We start from the raw sequence: 16,236 nt of genomic DNA on the forward strand, positions 1-16,236 counted from the left end.
CATCTCCCCACCCCCTTGAAGTTCAAGGGGTTGGTAACTCCCCTCGATTATGTACAAAATTATGTGAGTATGTACATCTTCTGGGCTTCATAGCCAGCATCACATTTTCAAGTTGTTAAACTTACTCTAAAGGGGATGGTATCCTTTTATCAAGCTGTGAGCCACTAACTTCCATTCAAATAGACTCTCTTGTTTTATGTTAACCAAGGGAGTGACTCACCCACTATGCATGCAATGCTTTAGAAACCAGCTTTATGAGTACTGTAAAGTTTTTTGGGTTACAAATTGGTTTACTGATTAGCTATTAGCAATTAATATCAATCAATAAAGTCTTTGCTTTTATGATTAATGACATTAGGTATTTATAACCAATTGTACTAGTAATGCCTAATTATATAATGATTAGTAACAGAAAAATCTTTAAAATGCCTTTCAATGCTGTTTGGATATTAATGATGGTTTAAAATGTCACAAATAACAGTGACCATACAATAAATGATGAGGATTTATGGTTTGGCCAGAAGCTTCATCCCCAGGTAGAGACCCCACTAGGGTACATGTAGCTCCCTGTGTATGCCCATGTCTGGCCCAGGGTAACTGCCTGGGAGGTAATCAGTAAATACTGATCAAACAAATGACTGAGTCCCATTGTGGTTCCTTTCCTTGGCCCTCCTGGGTGAGAACTTCTGGAACTTAGGCTGGAGCAAAATGTCTAAGAGGTTCTCCCTGAACTTGGAGCCCAGAGAGTGGAATTCAGGTGCTTCAGCTGACAGGTGTGGACTGGACAAGTGCTTCTGTTTCCTGTGCACCAGCTCTGCCTCCCCATTGGTGGCAGCTGAGGGCTGTCTGAGGGCATGGCGATGAGAGGCGGTGCCCCAGGGACTGCTGCTCCCTGTGCTGGGCTCTGACACATGCAGTATGGGCTTCACTCTTGCCACCTCTCCTTCCTAGCTCTGTGTGACTCAAACAGAAACAAAACATAAACTAAATCAATTATCATAAGGTCACAGGTCTAGCTCATGAAAGACTAGACAAGACTTAAAAGAAATTAGACTGCAGCAGAATGTAATTAAAAAGGGTTTTGATAGGAATTGAGTGTAATAACTCTTAGTGGTGATTCCTTTAGAATGGCATCTGGTACATCGTCTGGGACATAGGGTTTAAAAACAAAGCCGTAAATGCCTTGTAGTTAATGGCCCTGCTTTAGATCTCTTTCTTTTGTATTGTGTGTACCTATAACCGTGCTGGGCATGATACAGACCAGGACAAAAGGAAGCATATGACAAGCTTCATAGCTGGGGCTCAGTGACTCCTTATGGATAGATGGGATGGCGTCTTAGTCTGTTCAGGCTGCTATAACAAAATACTATAGACTAGGTGACTTAAATAACATTTATTTTTCATAGTTCTGGAGGTTGGAAGTCTATGATCAAGGTGCTGGTTAATTTAGTTCCTGGTGAGGATTTTCTGGCTTGAAGAGAACCACTTTCTCTCTGTGCCCCCACGTGGAAGAGCACTCTGTCTCTTCCTCTTCTTATCAGGCACTAATCCCATCATAGGGGCCCTGCCCTCACGACCTCATCTAAACCTAATTACCTCCTTGAGGCTCCATCACCAAACACCATCTCTTGGGGGTTAGGACTTCAACATTAATTTTGGGAGGGGGATACAGACATTCAGTCCACAAAAGGTGGGGTAGGTCTCTTGGTACCAATGGGCCCATGGTTTTCTAATTCTTGCTCATTGCTGTTTGGTGTAACCATGGGGTAGAGATGGGTATTCTCAGAGAACTTGGACTATAATTCATGTCAAGAATTTCTGGGAGGATTGATCACTTTGAACACTGACAGGAAGGCTTATAGTAGAACAGGAGAGTTGCCTTCTGTGTTTCTCTTGGGGAATACTGAAACATCTCCCATGTTCCTGGCCTCCCCCTCGTCACCTACTGCACAGCCATCATCCATGAACTTTCTAGATCATCTTAAATCTAGAGCCCCAGTGTGCAGCAGCCTCAGAACTGAGTCCCAGACCATGGAGGGGACATGGCATACTCTACAGATATCACTGGGCTCCTGTTCTCTGCCAGGGTTGTTTAATTTCATATTACTAAACTGATAAATGCCCTGTAAGCCCACTAAAATCCCACTTTTCATCGTGTTCTCACTCAAGAATCCAAAGGTGGCCAAATTGCCAGAAACCTGAGCTTTTTGTCCTAGTAGTCGCATCCCTTGTCTCTTATTCCTCTTGTCTTGTCCAGCCTCGTTTTCTTATTGCAGTGTACTTTTTATCAAGAAATATTCTAGACAAGGGAAAAGTATAAAAAAAATCACATTATAAATGCTCATGTATTCACTGCTCAGCTTAAGAAATAACAAAATGCCACACAGTTGCAGCACCCTCCCTGCCCTTTGTAAACAGGACCATGAGGGACAAGTCTGGGAGCAGCAAAGGCTGAAGGCAGCAGTTCAGTAAGTGAGGAAGAGCAAGCGTTTGGGGGCGAGGTCGACTCAAGTGGAGTCCTGACTCGGTGCCTCCTTGCTGGGCGAATTTGGGACAGTCCTATAAACTCTCAGAGCCTTGACTTGTTTGTTTATAAAATGGGGATAAGTGCATATGGTTGACGCCCCAGAGTTGTGAAGACCAAATGGAGTCACGATCTAAGCGCTCAGCCCAGCACTGGGCATGCGGGGAAGGCTTGGCACATGGGAGTCGTGGCTGCTGGCAGCTGTTGGGCTTTTATCCTCTTGGATTTGAACTACAGAGATGGGCCCCTGGGGAGCAGGGAGGCCTTACTTCAGAGGAGGCCTGGGGAGCTGTTTCTGTCTGTACCCAGGCCAGAGGGCAGGGACCCGAGCTTCTGTGGTGGGTGCCGTGGGCTGACTGACGGGGTGTTTGGTGCATTTCAGGTGCTCGTCCTGGCTGTGAAGCAGCTGTTTCCAGAGTTTGAATTCATGTGGCTGGTGGACGAGGCCAAGAAGAACCTGCCTTTGGAGCTGGATTTCCTCAACGAAGGGAGGAATGCCGAGAGAGTGGCCCAAATGCTCAAGCACATTGACTTCTTAAAGGTGGGAGGGGCAGGGCAGTGGAGGCAAGGTGGTCTGGTGAGAGAGCACAGGGAAGGCCTGTCCCTGCCCTGAACCCTCCCCCTGCAGGACACGAGTGGGGATGCCCCCTTCCTGAGTCTTCTTTCCGAGGATGGATGATTTGTCCCTAGCGTTGCTCCTTAAAGCTCTTGAAGGTAGCATTACAAAGAAATGCCAAATGTGATCGTTGGCCTGTCAGTCAAACAGATGTTTATTGAATTGGCAATTCTGAGACATTGAGTGCTACCCAAGGGCCTGTAAGCTGGGTCTCTGCCTCCGTGAAGCATGGGCTGCTGCTGCTGCTGATGGTAGCTAACGCTGCTGAGCTCTGGCGCTGTTCCTACTATTATATGTATATTACCTCGCTTAATATAGTCAGTTCTGTTATAATACGACTTATGTTTTCCTAGAAATCTCCACAGGATGCAAAAATCCCACAACAGAAACCACAGGGCTTCTTGGGGGGAAAATAGGGCTAGGCTTACCACAGTGCCAACAGCCACATGAAAAGGTATTCAGCATCACTCATCATCAGGGAAATGCAAACCAAAGCCACACTGAGGTATCACCATGTACCGGTCAGAATGGCTAGAGTCAAAAAGACAAGAAATAACAAGTGTTGGTGAAGATGTGGAGAAAAAGGAACCCTCATGCACATTTAGTGGGAATGTAAATTGGTGCAGCCACTGTGGCAAACACTTTTGGAAGTTCCTCAAAAAACTAAAAACAGAACTAGCATATGATCTAGTAATTCCACTACTGGCTATTTACCCAAAGAAAAAGCCCACTAAATTTGAAATGTGTTTATTGCAGCATTATTTACAGAAGCGAAGATGTGGAAGCAGCCCAAATGTCCATCCACAGATGAATGGATAAAGATGTGATACACGTATATGTACGGTACTTACATATATATATAGTCAGTATATAATATTACCAAATGATATATATACACACACACTTCTATAATATTCCATTGTATATATTATATATATTCCACAATATATATTATGTATATATAATATATATATTATATATAATGGAATATATATACTATTATATATAATGATATTATATAATGTATAATATTATTATATATATACCATTATATATAATATATATAATCCAATATATAATATACATTCCACAATATATATTATGTGTTATATATAATATATATAACACATAATATATATACTATATACTGAAATATATAATATATATGCCATTATATATTATATATATATTCTAGTATATATATTACATATATTTCAGTATATATTATATATTATACATATCCCAATATATATAATGGAATATTATTCAGCCACAAAAAAGAACGAGATCTTTCCATTTGCATCAACTTGGATGGACTAGAGTATGTAGTGCTAAGTGAAATAAGTCAGAGAAAGACAAACAGCATATGATTTCACTCATGTGGAATTTAAGAAACAAAACAAAAGAAGACAAAACAGGCTGAAATACAGAGAACAAGCTGGTGGTTGCCAAAGGGGGGATGCGGGTGGGGGGATGGGTGAAATTGATAAATGGGATTAAGAGTACACTTATTGTGATGAGCACTGAGTAATGTATAGAATTGTTGAATCACCCACCTGAAACTAATAGAACGTTGTATGTTAATTACACATCAGTAAAAAAAAATAACAAAAAGAGACAATTCGCAAAAGAGAAAATGCACATTTTAAGAAATGTCACCGGTGACCCAGAAAATAAAAGAAGGTAGGAGCCTAGTGAAAGCAGTAGTGTAGTTTTTGCACACATTAAATGGCTGAGAAGTACGTAAGGCAGCAGAACAAGGGCCTCTACCTTGACGTCTGCTTGTGAAACTGGGCATCAGAGGAGTTGTTGGAGTGTTGTTCTGAGGTGTGGACGGAGGGTCGTCTGAAACCGGATGGGAAAGTGATGATGGCGGGTGTATGCACGTGGCGACGTTTAGGTGTGCGTCTGTGTGTGTTGTGTGTGCCCAGGTCGTGCAGTTCAGCTGAAGCAGTTTCCTGAGGTCATACAGTGCTTCCTGTGGATGACAGCCCATAGAAACAAGTGCAAAATTTGGATTAGGATCAAACTGACCCCTGGTAGATCAGTCACGTTGGAAAAAGTTTGTGTTTTCAACTACTGTAGAACTGCCTATATGGTGACGGAAGACTCCTCCTGAGGGAAATGATATCGAGTGATACGAAGTAGCAGCTCTGTACGAGGTCCGCTGGTAAGTGTTCTAGAGATTTAGGAGAGGGGACTCCTGTGGTAGGGAGTAGGGTAGGGTAGGGAAGGCTCTGCCGAGGAGGTTGCCACTGGCGCTGGCCTTTGAGGACTGGCCTGATGGTCCCCACGGGCTCCATGGGGGTTGGGATGAGAGAGATGCATGTCACCGCCACTGTTCTTAGAACGCGTTAGGTCTGTGGCGGGGTGTGGACCCGTTTACCCAGGGGCTCCTCTTCATGGTGCAGGGGCCAGTCCCCTCTGGTAGTCTGTATAGAGAGCTTGGCTTTCAACTCTTTGAAGAAATCAGGCCCTTCTCTCTTCACTCAGGAAGCGTGGAGCAGATGGGAAGGGAGGTCACAGAGCCTTTAGGAGCTCCAGGTGCTTGTTCCAGAGCAAACAGTCAAGCAATGCTCTTTTGGGGAGGAGGGTGTTTCAGTGCATTGAATGGGAAGGTCTTTTGCTCTGGACTAAAGCGTTCGTGGCTTCTGAAGACATCCGAAGAAATGGAGGTAGTGTTTATACTTCTATCCAGATTAATTAACAGAGATGGGGAGACTGAGGGTGTGTTTCTACTAGCCACCTGAGAATCCTGAAGCTCAGCTCATGGGAGGGAAAGCTGCAACTGTGGGTCAATGTAGTGTCTTGACACTGATTTTGGTGAAAGATGTAGCCATTGGCAAAGTTTGACTCTGAGTGAGTTGAGAGCCAGGTCTGTCTAAATGCCTGCTGGACGCTTGACTGGTTTTTCCTTGTAAACCTGCGTGTACAGACCCTCTTGTGCCTGTAAATCCAGATGTGCAGACTAGATCTGGTAATCCTGCCCCAGCCTTGAAGTTCAAGCCACCAATAAAATAAAAACCTGGCTCTCTTAGACAAGGAGTGAGACTAATTAGCATAGTGCTGTGGAGTCTAAACTATGTTTGCTTCTACTTGCATATCCCGTTCCTTCCTTCCTTTATCTCACATTTCCTGAGCTTGTTGCTCTGCTAGGAGCTAGGGGTCCCTGGATGAGTAGGAGAGGGCTTGGCTTCTACCTGAGCAAGCTTCCCATCTAACAGGGACAAACACACTGTTGCCACAGTGCAGGTCTGTGCCATGCACATAGGTACATACTGTGGCAGAGACTTTGCTGTGTTTCTGTGGATGCCCGAGAGCAAGTACTTAATTCTACTCGGGATAAAGGAGCTCAGAGCGGGGTTCCAAGAAGTGTTGATTGTACACAGGGATAGGCAGTCCTTACTAAATGTTTCTTCTGCTGCCCTGAACACTTTGCAGGTACCATGACATTGAATCCTGCCAGCAGCCATCATCCCCTTTTACAGATGGTAATCTTAGAGTAGAGGGGCTAGGGCTACAACCCAGATTTTCTGATTTCATCTCTGGTGCTTGCCTGAGGACATTCTGTTGCCTCTTACCCGGCAGGGGTGCTCCTCAGCACCAGAACTATGAACCTGACAAACAGAACCATCTCCTTCACCGTTCCCATGGAAACAGCAGATCGTCCTCTGGCTGAGGCCAACTAGCGCCTGCCAGACCAAGACATGTAATAATAATAATAACACAAATTTTTGAAATGAGGATGCCAAATGGGTAAATAATTAATGTAACGATTCGACCTGCTGCTTCTAAAACCCACACACTGTTCCTAAGACAATGGTGCTACTAGGGCTCCTGAGTAATTAATTTTGCTTAAACACATAACAAGTGGGAAGCGAATTTTGCACTGTGAACCCAGTTCAGCTCTTAAAACTGGAGATAGATTGCTTTTGCACACTGGCACCCCATCACAACATCTGTGCGTAATTAAGCCTCAGTGAAGAGTTTACCTCTCAGTGTGTGAGGCATCTTCCAGTGGGGTTTAATAACCTCAGCCCCACGCCATAAATCTCGGAGCCTCAGACGAGCTCTGAATGCAAATGTGGTGTCAGGGAGACTGGGAGAGGGCGAGAGGGCAGCCAGGCTGAACGGTCAAGACCAGGGCATTTGTGGATTTGTAGTCAGAGTGTGTGTGTGTTATGGGGAGGGGACAGAGCATGCGGAGAGGTTTGTGACTAACCCAGGGGACAGCTGGGGACAAGGTAGGAGGGAGAAGCCTTATAGCCATGGGGTTTGAGGCCGGAAGACATGAGAGTGCGCCTGCACATGTCAAGGCAGGGTAGGTAAAGTGGTCGTCTCCAGAGCAGGGCCACTCCAGGGTTCCTTAGTGCAAGGTTAGGATCCTGCGACTCTCCAGAAGTTGTGGGCAGATCTTGAGGGATGTGTATGCTTTTGGAGAATAATTTCCTACAAATAAAGATTAAGAACCACTGATGTATGATAATTAGTGTGAGTTAATAATTTTCACATGTCTATGCAATGTTAGACACCTTTTTAAAAGTGCTTTGTGTATATTTACTTTTTAAAAAATGTTTATTTTTGAGAGAGATACAGAGCACGAGTGGGGGAGCGGCAGAGAGAAAGAGGGAGACACAGAATCCGAAGCAGGCTCCAGGTTCTGAGCTGTCAGCACAGAGCCTGATGTGGGGCTTGAACTCATGAACCGTGAGATCATGACCTGAGCTGAAGTCAGATGCTCAACCGACTGAGTCACCCAGGTGCCCCTATTTACTTTTTAATGTTTGTTTATTTTGAGAGAGAGAGAGAGAGAGGGACAGGGAAGGGCAGAGAGAAGAGGGAGGCACAGAATCTGAAGCTGGCTTCAGGCTGCTGTCAGCACAGAGCCCGATGTGGGGCTTGAACTCACGAACCATGAGACTGTAACCTGAACTGAAGTCAGAGCTTAACCTACTGAGCCACCCAGGCGCCTCGTATTTGCTCTTTAATCCTTATCTAGCCATACGAGGAAAATGCCATGATTAGCCCCATGTCAATGGTGTGGAGATTAAGGCCCAGAGAGATGAAACCATTTGCCTGAGGTTACACAGCTTCCTGTAAGGGGCAGAGGCAGGTTCTGGATGGAGGCAACCTGGCCCCAGGGCCTGCATGTTAAATCACTGTGCTATTCTGCCTTCATGATAATTCATGGGGCACAATAATTTATTGTGCTGAACTGTCTGTAGTATTAGCTCTTAGCCCTGGTTGTGTATCAGAACCACCTGTGATACTCTACACGACTGTCATATGGCAGCTGATGCTTGTCTAGCAGGTGCTAAGTGTGTGCTGCTGTGTTGAGTGCCAGGACTCCACACATGCTAGTGGGAAGTTGGGGATGTTGCTTCAATGTCATCGCCTTTTTTCAGGTAGGAAGCTGGCACTTGGAGAGGTCATGCAATGTACCTGCAGTCACATAGCTTGGAGGTGGCAGAACCAGGGCTCCAGCCTGACGATCTGACTCCGGGTCTGTGCTCTGCTTCCCTGGGCTCCCTCAGGTGATGGGCACTGGCCCAGACAAATTGGGGCCTGCTTCACAGTTGTGTTCACCAAAGTGCAGGAACAAAATAGAAGCGTGAGGTCAGGGCCAGATTATGAGGTTGAGGCCCAAGGTCTTGAGCTGGAATTTTCCATAATCTGTGCCTTCCTTCTTTGGATCAGGACTGGCCCCAGCATGGGGGTATGTGGAGCCCACGGGAGTGGGGCCTATGATCTTTATTAAGGAGATAGATTTTGGATCTAGAGTCCTGATGGCCAGGGTGTGACCCTTGGGCCTCGCTGGCCATGAACCTCCCTAGGTTCAGTTTTGTTTGGAGGAGGTGGTGGGTTCTTCTCATTGCCTCTTTAAAATGATTCTCTTTCATCTTTCCCTACTGTGATGGGAGGAGAAGAGTAAGGCATGGGGATGAAACACTGGTTTTGGGGTGAAGGGAATTTCACCTTACACTTCAAACCCTCCTGCCCACAGGGTAACTTAGGAGCAAGTTGTCTACCTTACATCCCACTGTCCAGCCAAGTTTCTCCTAACTGTGCAGGGAGCAGATCTGCCTTTTGAAGTCCTTTCTGTGGTGTCACCATCAGGGGGCAGTTGCCATCCTCCCTGAACTCTCATGGCAAAACTCTCTACCTCCCGGTTTAGTATTCTGTCTACCTCCCGGTTTGGTATTCTGTCATCTGAGATCTAAGCAGTTGCCTCAGAGGGCCATCGTGTTGTCAGACAGGGATGGTTGCATCTGGGGGGAGACCGGGGAGAAAGGTGGAGGCATGGGGAGTGCAGCCTTCCACTGCCCTTATTAACAAGGCCAGAGTCTCCAGTCTTTGGGTTTTTCTCTTCCATCTGTGGCTCTTTCAAGCTGTTTTCCATGTTGCCCCAGGCAGACCCAGATGGGGGTTCGACCTCATGTCCCTGGAGCCCCTGGTGCCCACTGCCAAGCTTAGGTTTCCAAACAAACCCGAGGAAGAACTTAACCCCAAAATGTGTCCCTTCCCTTTGGAAGCCATGGTCAAGGACAGCAAACTTGCACTCATATTTTTAAAGGTAGCTTTTGAGAAGTGCCAAGCAGGACTGAAATTTCAGTTCACAGTCCTAGAGAGTCACAGATTTCTCTAGCCCAGATTTTCAAATGGCCCAAACTGTAGGAAAGTAGCAAACCCAAATGACACCTTGACTTCAGTTGGGACCCTCGTTCCAGGAAGCCCAGGGTGTTTTACTGGTATGCGCAGCCCCCGTTATCCTCAGAGCTCCTTGCAATGGGGCAGGAACAGTCCTTTGTAAGGAGGAAAACTGAGGCATTGGAGGTTAAGTGGCTGGACTAAGACATGGCAGAGTTAGCAGAAGTAGGAAGGGAAACAGGTTTCTTGACTTGAGCACTGGGGTCTTGCTGCCAGATGAGTTTTGGGGGTCGAGATGAGGGAAGTCCTTATTCCCCAGAACCCTTGAATTAACTGCCCTAGTTTCTTTATTTGTATGTGGAAACGAGCCCATCAAGTTGTTGGGGAAACGTGACATGCTAAATATCCCAGTAATTCCTTCGTCCTGGCATTGGTGGCACTCTTGGCTGTCACTCACTCATATGGCAGCCCAGCAGCCATTGGTGCGGTCTGACCTCCTGCCTAATCCTGGTGAAATCTGTTCTTTTTTTTTGGCTATTGGGTGTTCTTAGAGTCCAAGGGAGTTGGAGAGCATATCAATTAGGAATGCATTTGTCTACAGGTAACCAATAGCCCAATTTAGAGTATCGTAAACAAACAAAAAAGATTTATTTTCCTCACATGGCAAGAAGGCTTATAGCAGTTGCCTGCTGATATTGTGTTAGTGGTTTGACTGTGTCAGGGCAGGCATCTCTGATTTTCTTGGACTTTTCCTCATGGTTGCAAGATAGCTGCTGCAGCTCCAGGTATCACATTCACTTTCAAAGTAGGACAGAAGGGTAAAAAGAGCTGCACCATTTACAAATATCCCTTTTTATGAAGAAAATAAAAACCTTCCCAGAGCTTCTAGCAGACCTCCACTCATAAGCCAGAACGGTGTCCTGTGGCCATACTGATTGCAAAGCAAGCAGGGAAAATATTTTATTTTTCCTATCCCTGGGGAAGAGGAGGATTGGGAATAGGTACTGGGTTAGGATCCAGCATTGTCTGCCACAGAAGACCTGTAGGAACAGGCCTGAGAAAACTCAGGACTTCCTTACTGAAAAATTTATCATCCAGTAAAAAAAACTGTTCTTTGGTTAACTCATTCATAAACATATACATATAATATATCCATTGCACAGGTGTAGAAGCTGAGGCAAAGGGATGAGATTCATGTGAGGAGCTTGCAATTGGCCTAGTGAGAGAGGGAAATAGCTTTTAATGCCAACTCTGGCTCAGGTATGGGGGGTTCCACACCTTTTCCCCTAAGTCTCAATTTTACTTTTGGCTCTTAATTGTGTCTGGAGGCACTGAGGAGGGTGGGGAAGCCGTTCTATGGTCCCCAAGCAGGAGGGGGTCTCTAATGGAAGGACCAGAGGCCTTGCTGGCAGAGGAGGCAGCCTGGCCTGCCCTCCTGTCTTGGCCCGACCCTCGCTTTCCCCACCTGTTACTGCTCAGGTCCCACTCAGGCTTCGTCTCCTGTTCCTGGCAGGAGCATCTGTCCTTGCCTGGCTCACTGTACCTTTCTGTGGTCCTGGCCCCTAGCTTCCGGCCCGCCAGCCCTTCTGACCTGCTCTTTCCCATTTCAGGTCCCCCGCATTTACTGGGAGCTGTCCACCAAGCGGGTCCTTCTGATGGAGTTTGTGGATGGCGGCCAGGTCAATGACAGAGACTACATGGAGAAGAACAAGATTGATGTCAATGAGGTGAGGTTGAGCTCTCATGGCTGTGGTGCGAGGGACACGGGCTTTGTCGGGGCTGCCCACCGCGAGCAGGTATGTCCCGGTGAGGTCTCACTGCCTTGAAATGGACCTGTTGACCGAAGAATTACAATGTCGCTGAGCACCAAGCACCCTTCCAGGGCGTCCAGTCCAGTCCTCTGCCTTGTCTCCTAAGGTGGGGGTTGGGAGCACACAGTGGGGTGCAGGCACATGCTGAGGCCCCGGTGGTAGCCCCTGCCTGGACAAGTGATTACCATGTGTCTTCTTGGGCCATCTGCACCCCACGGAGCTGAGCGGCCCCAGAGAACAGTGATGTGAAATCTGTGGGACTTACTTCTTCTGCCCCCATGGGGCGTGGGCACAGCTTCTTCCCACATCCGCCGTCCCCTTTCCCTGCCACTCCCAGGCCTCAAGGGATCAGGCCAGCAGGAGACAGCAGGAGCCAACTGCTTCTACTTCAAAGAGCTATGAGAAAAGTGAGGCTTCTGTCTCCCACCTCGTGCCCTGTTGATCTCAGGGAAAGAAAGCTGGCCAGTGGGGTGGGGACTGTACCCCATTTTCTTCTTCTTGATTGCCATAGGGTCTTACAGGTACGGGTGGAATTGTACTTTTTCTTTTTCTTTTTTTTTTTTTTAATTTATTTTTTTTGGGACAGAGAGAGACCGAGCATGAACGGGGGAGGGGCAGAGAGAGAGGGAGACACAGAATCGGAAACAGGCTCCAGGCTCCGAGCCATCAGCCCAGAGCCTGACACGGGGCTCGAACTCACGGACCGCGAGATCGTGACCTGGCTGAAGTCGGACGCTTAACCGACTGCGCCACCCAGGCGCCCCGAATTGTACTTTTTTAATAGCGCCCATCATTTTTGTAGTCCCTCCTATGAGCTGGGTATGTGGGTTCAGAGGGGACCACACATATTTCCCTTCTTTAAGGAGCTCCCCACCTAGTGTTGCAGTCGGGTGCACAGCTAAATCCTTGACGCCACCCCGCAGCAGCAGGAGGGGTGTGGGCGAGATCCCAGAGAGCGGCAAGGAGGAAGTGCTGGCCTCTGCTGTGTGTGGGCTTCCCCAACAGGATGAGTAGGGATCTGCGGGGTAGAGGAGGAGTTGGGGGGGGGGGCAGCGATGGCACTGCAAGGAAGGGGAAGGGAATGGTGAAGTTTGGCAGGGTTTCCAGGGAGAAATAGTGGAGGAATAGAGTGGGCGCAGGTAATGAAGACCTCCGGCAGGACCCCGGAGGTCCTGGGGAGTCACAAAGGGTGTTAAGGATCGTAATGACGTGATCTAGCACTCTGGGTAGGCGAGAGGAGGGAATGGAGAGAGGTGAATGCTCTTCCTTTCCCTACTCCAGGCAACATATGAAGATGAGCCTGTGGTCCCAGTGGTGGGATGGCCCAGAGGAGGAAGCCACGCCCTGGCTCAGCACATGAGCCAGTAGAATGGTAGGAGAGTGTGTGGTTTGGGAGCCCAGGCCTCCGGGTGTCTGTGTGGCCTCTGTCAATGCGGGCAGTGACAGTACCTCCTTCTACGAAGGTTATGAGGACCACACGAGTGCTTAGCATGGTGCCTAGCATGTACTTAGTGCTCTGATTTGAAAGCAAGATTGTTGTTTTCATTCTTTTTAAAAATTTTTTTATTTGAAATTTTTTTATTAAAAATTTTTTTTAATGTTTATTTTTGAGAGAGACAGAGACAGAGAGACAGAGTGCAGGGGAGGGGCAGAGAGAAAGGGAGACACAGAATCTGAAGCAGGCTCCAGGCTCTGAGTTGTCAGCACAGAACCCGATGCAGGATTCGAACTTACGAGCCATGAGATCATGACCTGAGCCGAAGTTGGACGCTTAACCACTGAGCCACCCAGGCACCCTTATTGTTGTTTTCATTCTTACCTTTGGGCTCTGCCCTTTCCTCCTTCTTCCTTTCCTCCTTCTTCCTTTCCTCCTTCCTCCTTTATTTCCTTTTGCCATTAATGTTTATTGAATGCCTAACTCCCTGTGCCGGGCCCTTTTCTCTGTTATAAACTTGGGAGGAAGGTCTTAATGTCTTCATTTTGCAGATGAGGAATCAGAGAGTCAGAGAGGGGAGGTAACTTTCCCAAGGTCACACAGCTAGTAGAGCTAGGATTGAGACCCAAGTCGCTCTGACTCCACTGTTTTTTAGTTCATAAAAGGAGGGGGTTTTCTGGAAGAGATCTCCCTTTGGGGGCTGGGAAAAGATAAGAAAAGGACTGTTTTAATTGAGCTCTCCACTTTACAGATGGCAGGGAACTCAGAGGAAGGGCAGGTGTCTTTCCCTAGGTCGCTTGGCCAGTAGCACAGCTTGGGTCTTCTGACTGCTTCTGTCACTGTTGCCTCCTAAGGTGGGCCTGGGGAGGGTATTTGGGTCAAGCTCCCGCACAGGAAGGAGGGAGGAGACCTGCTTGCCCATCTCTTCCACTATTGGTTGGGGTGGGGTGGGTCCTGTGTCTAGCCAGGGATCCTCTGCCCACCAGGACCCTCTAGTACAAAGTCTTTGGCTCTAGTGGGGAGGGGAGGGAGATCGCTTCTGGCTTTTCCTGAACAGCTTTAAAGGGAGCAGGGTCTCTGCCTGCTGATCAGGAAAGATGCCAGAGGCCCATGTCTTCCCTTCCCCCACCAGGTTGCTGGCATTTACTTACTGCCAGCTGCAGTGGGATTTTCATTGCAGCAGCACCCCCAAATCCATTAATCTCTTTGGATACAGTGAGTTCAGGGCTGTAATGGTGTTTTATCAGAGGCAGCTTTGATTTTCAAAGACAACTGCAAACAAAGATGTGCTCTGCTATAGTTCTTGCTCTCGTGGCTGAGTGCTGTCCTGGGAGGACAGGCAGCTGGGCTGGAGGTGGCCTGCAGGAGCTGGGCAGGGTGATGCCCTCTGAGAGCCTGGGCTCATCTGCCCCTGCCTCTACCCCTCTTTAAATGGCCTTGCAGATAAGGCCAGTGTTCTGTGCAGAGCAGACGCTCAGTGGACGTCCTCTGAATTAGTGGAGAACAAATAAGCCGGCCTCATGCCCTGGGTTAGCCTCTGTGAGGCAGGGCTGGGGTAGAGCGTTGGTGTTTTGTTCTCTGTGGACATGCAGAGTGGGGCAGGCTGATATCAGAGTGATTTGGGGAAAACAACAGCAGTAATAATAATTATAAGCAACTAAGATGTGCCAGGCACGTGACACACATCGTCTCTACTCCTTACAGCTGTCTTGTCAAGGGTGAGATGAGAGACCATAACCCCATTTATGGATGAGAGAGCTAAAGCTCAGAGAGGTCAAATGACTTGTCCAACCTCACACAGCTAGTGGGGACAGAGCCCAGCCGTTTGAACATAGTTCTGTTGGACATCAGAGTCTTTGCTCCTCCACCTTCTCCCTCCCCCTCTCGGAGATTGGCCTGGGGCTGCGGTGGAACCAGGGCCAGCCGGGTGACGGCCGCATCAGTAACTCCTTGGAGAAGGAGGTGCAGAACTGACTGAGAAGCTCTGTCCACCACACCAGCACTATCTGAATGCAACCCTTCTCCCTTTAACTCACATCAGGCATGGTTTTTTCCATTTCATGTAAACATTCTTCCATTTTTAGAGAGATGAGGAGGAGATAAGCAGTGCGTGAGCAGGGCTGAGCATCACACCTGATGTCTGGTTGATGCTCCAAGTTGGTAGTTGATTATTACCATCATGGGGCGCTGTCCTTTCTTCCTTTACCTCCTTATACCATTCGCGTTTACCATCCCTGTGCCAGGCCCTTTCTACATTGTAAACTTAGGAGAGACGGCTTAGTGTGTCTGTATTTGCAGGTGAGGAATCGGGAGACCCAGAGAGGGAAGCTCCCAGATCTGGATGGCACACTTCCATTGTTTCCACATGGATTTCCCATGTAATCTCCAGCCAGATAAAGATGCAAATTGTTTCTAGCCCTCTGGCAGGCTCCCTCACCCTCACCAGAATTGCCTTTCTGACTCTGTCACCAGAGGTCACTTCCACTCACCGCTGAAGTTCATATACACGGAATCACACAGTGTAGTCTTTTGTCGTCAGTCACCTGTGGGTCTTTTCTGGAAGCTGTGTTCTCTTCCATTGGTCTATCGGTCCATCCTTGCAATAGTACCACACTGTCTTATTTACTTAATTCCTCAGTCCCCTGCCCCTGGCGTCTGGGGTCTGCGTGATCTGGGAGTCTCTTTGGTATTCTGAGATGATGTCATTAAATACGTCTCCAGAGAACTCAGGCTGGGCAGTGGGTGGTGGCCCATGTGCTCTACTGTGCTGTCACTGACCATCGGTGATATTGGGAGAAGACCGGGGACAGGCCCTACTTTACAGAAAATAATCTGTTGTGTCTCTTACCAAGCAGCATCAGAGCCACAGGCCGCATGGAACACTAGTGGGGGTGAAGGTGTGTGTGTTTGTGTGGATGTGGTTTGAAGACTCCACATTCCTGAAGCCTCTTCTAACGGACTTCTGAGGTTCTGAAGTCTCCTGAGGACTGTGGGGCTCTGTGGGCCGGTCCTGGAGTGAAGCCCTCCATAGGACAGCCTGGCTAGGAGTGTTCCTCGGACAGGGAAGTACAAGGGACAGACAGAAGTGATACGGGGCAAACATCTCACTCCATATCCTGGGCACTAGGGTGTTTAGTGGTGTCTCGGCTGCCACAGGCAGGTTCCTCAGCTTGAAGTTGGGGCTCAGGAAGTGGCTGTAGAA

At 47.9% G+C, this 16,236-nt stretch overlaps 1 protein-coding gene across 6 annotated transcripts in view; it reads left to right on the forward strand.

Annotated features, from left to right (window-relative positions):
• Window positions 1–16,236, forward strand: part of ADCK1 (aarF domain containing kinase 1) — a 151,244-nt gene that overhangs the window by 117,043 nt on the left and 17,965 nt on the right. For all 6 annotated transcript variants that reach the window (XM_058739852.1, XM_058739851.1, XM_058739855.1 and 3 more), the window contains 2 exons: window positions 2,907–3,065; window positions 11,399–11,515. In XM_058739852.1, coding sequence (XP_058595835.1) covers window positions 2,907–3,065; window positions 11,399–11,515 — 276 coding nt within the window. The remainder of the gene's footprint in view (window positions 1–2,906; window positions 3,066–11,398; window positions 11,516–16,236) is intronic.

The sequence above is a fragment of the Neofelis nebulosa genome, chromosome 7 (genome assembly GCF_028018385.1).
Source record: "Neofelis nebulosa isolate mNeoNeb1 chromosome 7, mNeoNeb1.pri, whole genome shotgun sequence".
Taxonomy (NCBI): Eukaryota; Metazoa; Chordata; class Mammalia; order Carnivora; family Felidae; genus Neofelis; species Neofelis nebulosa.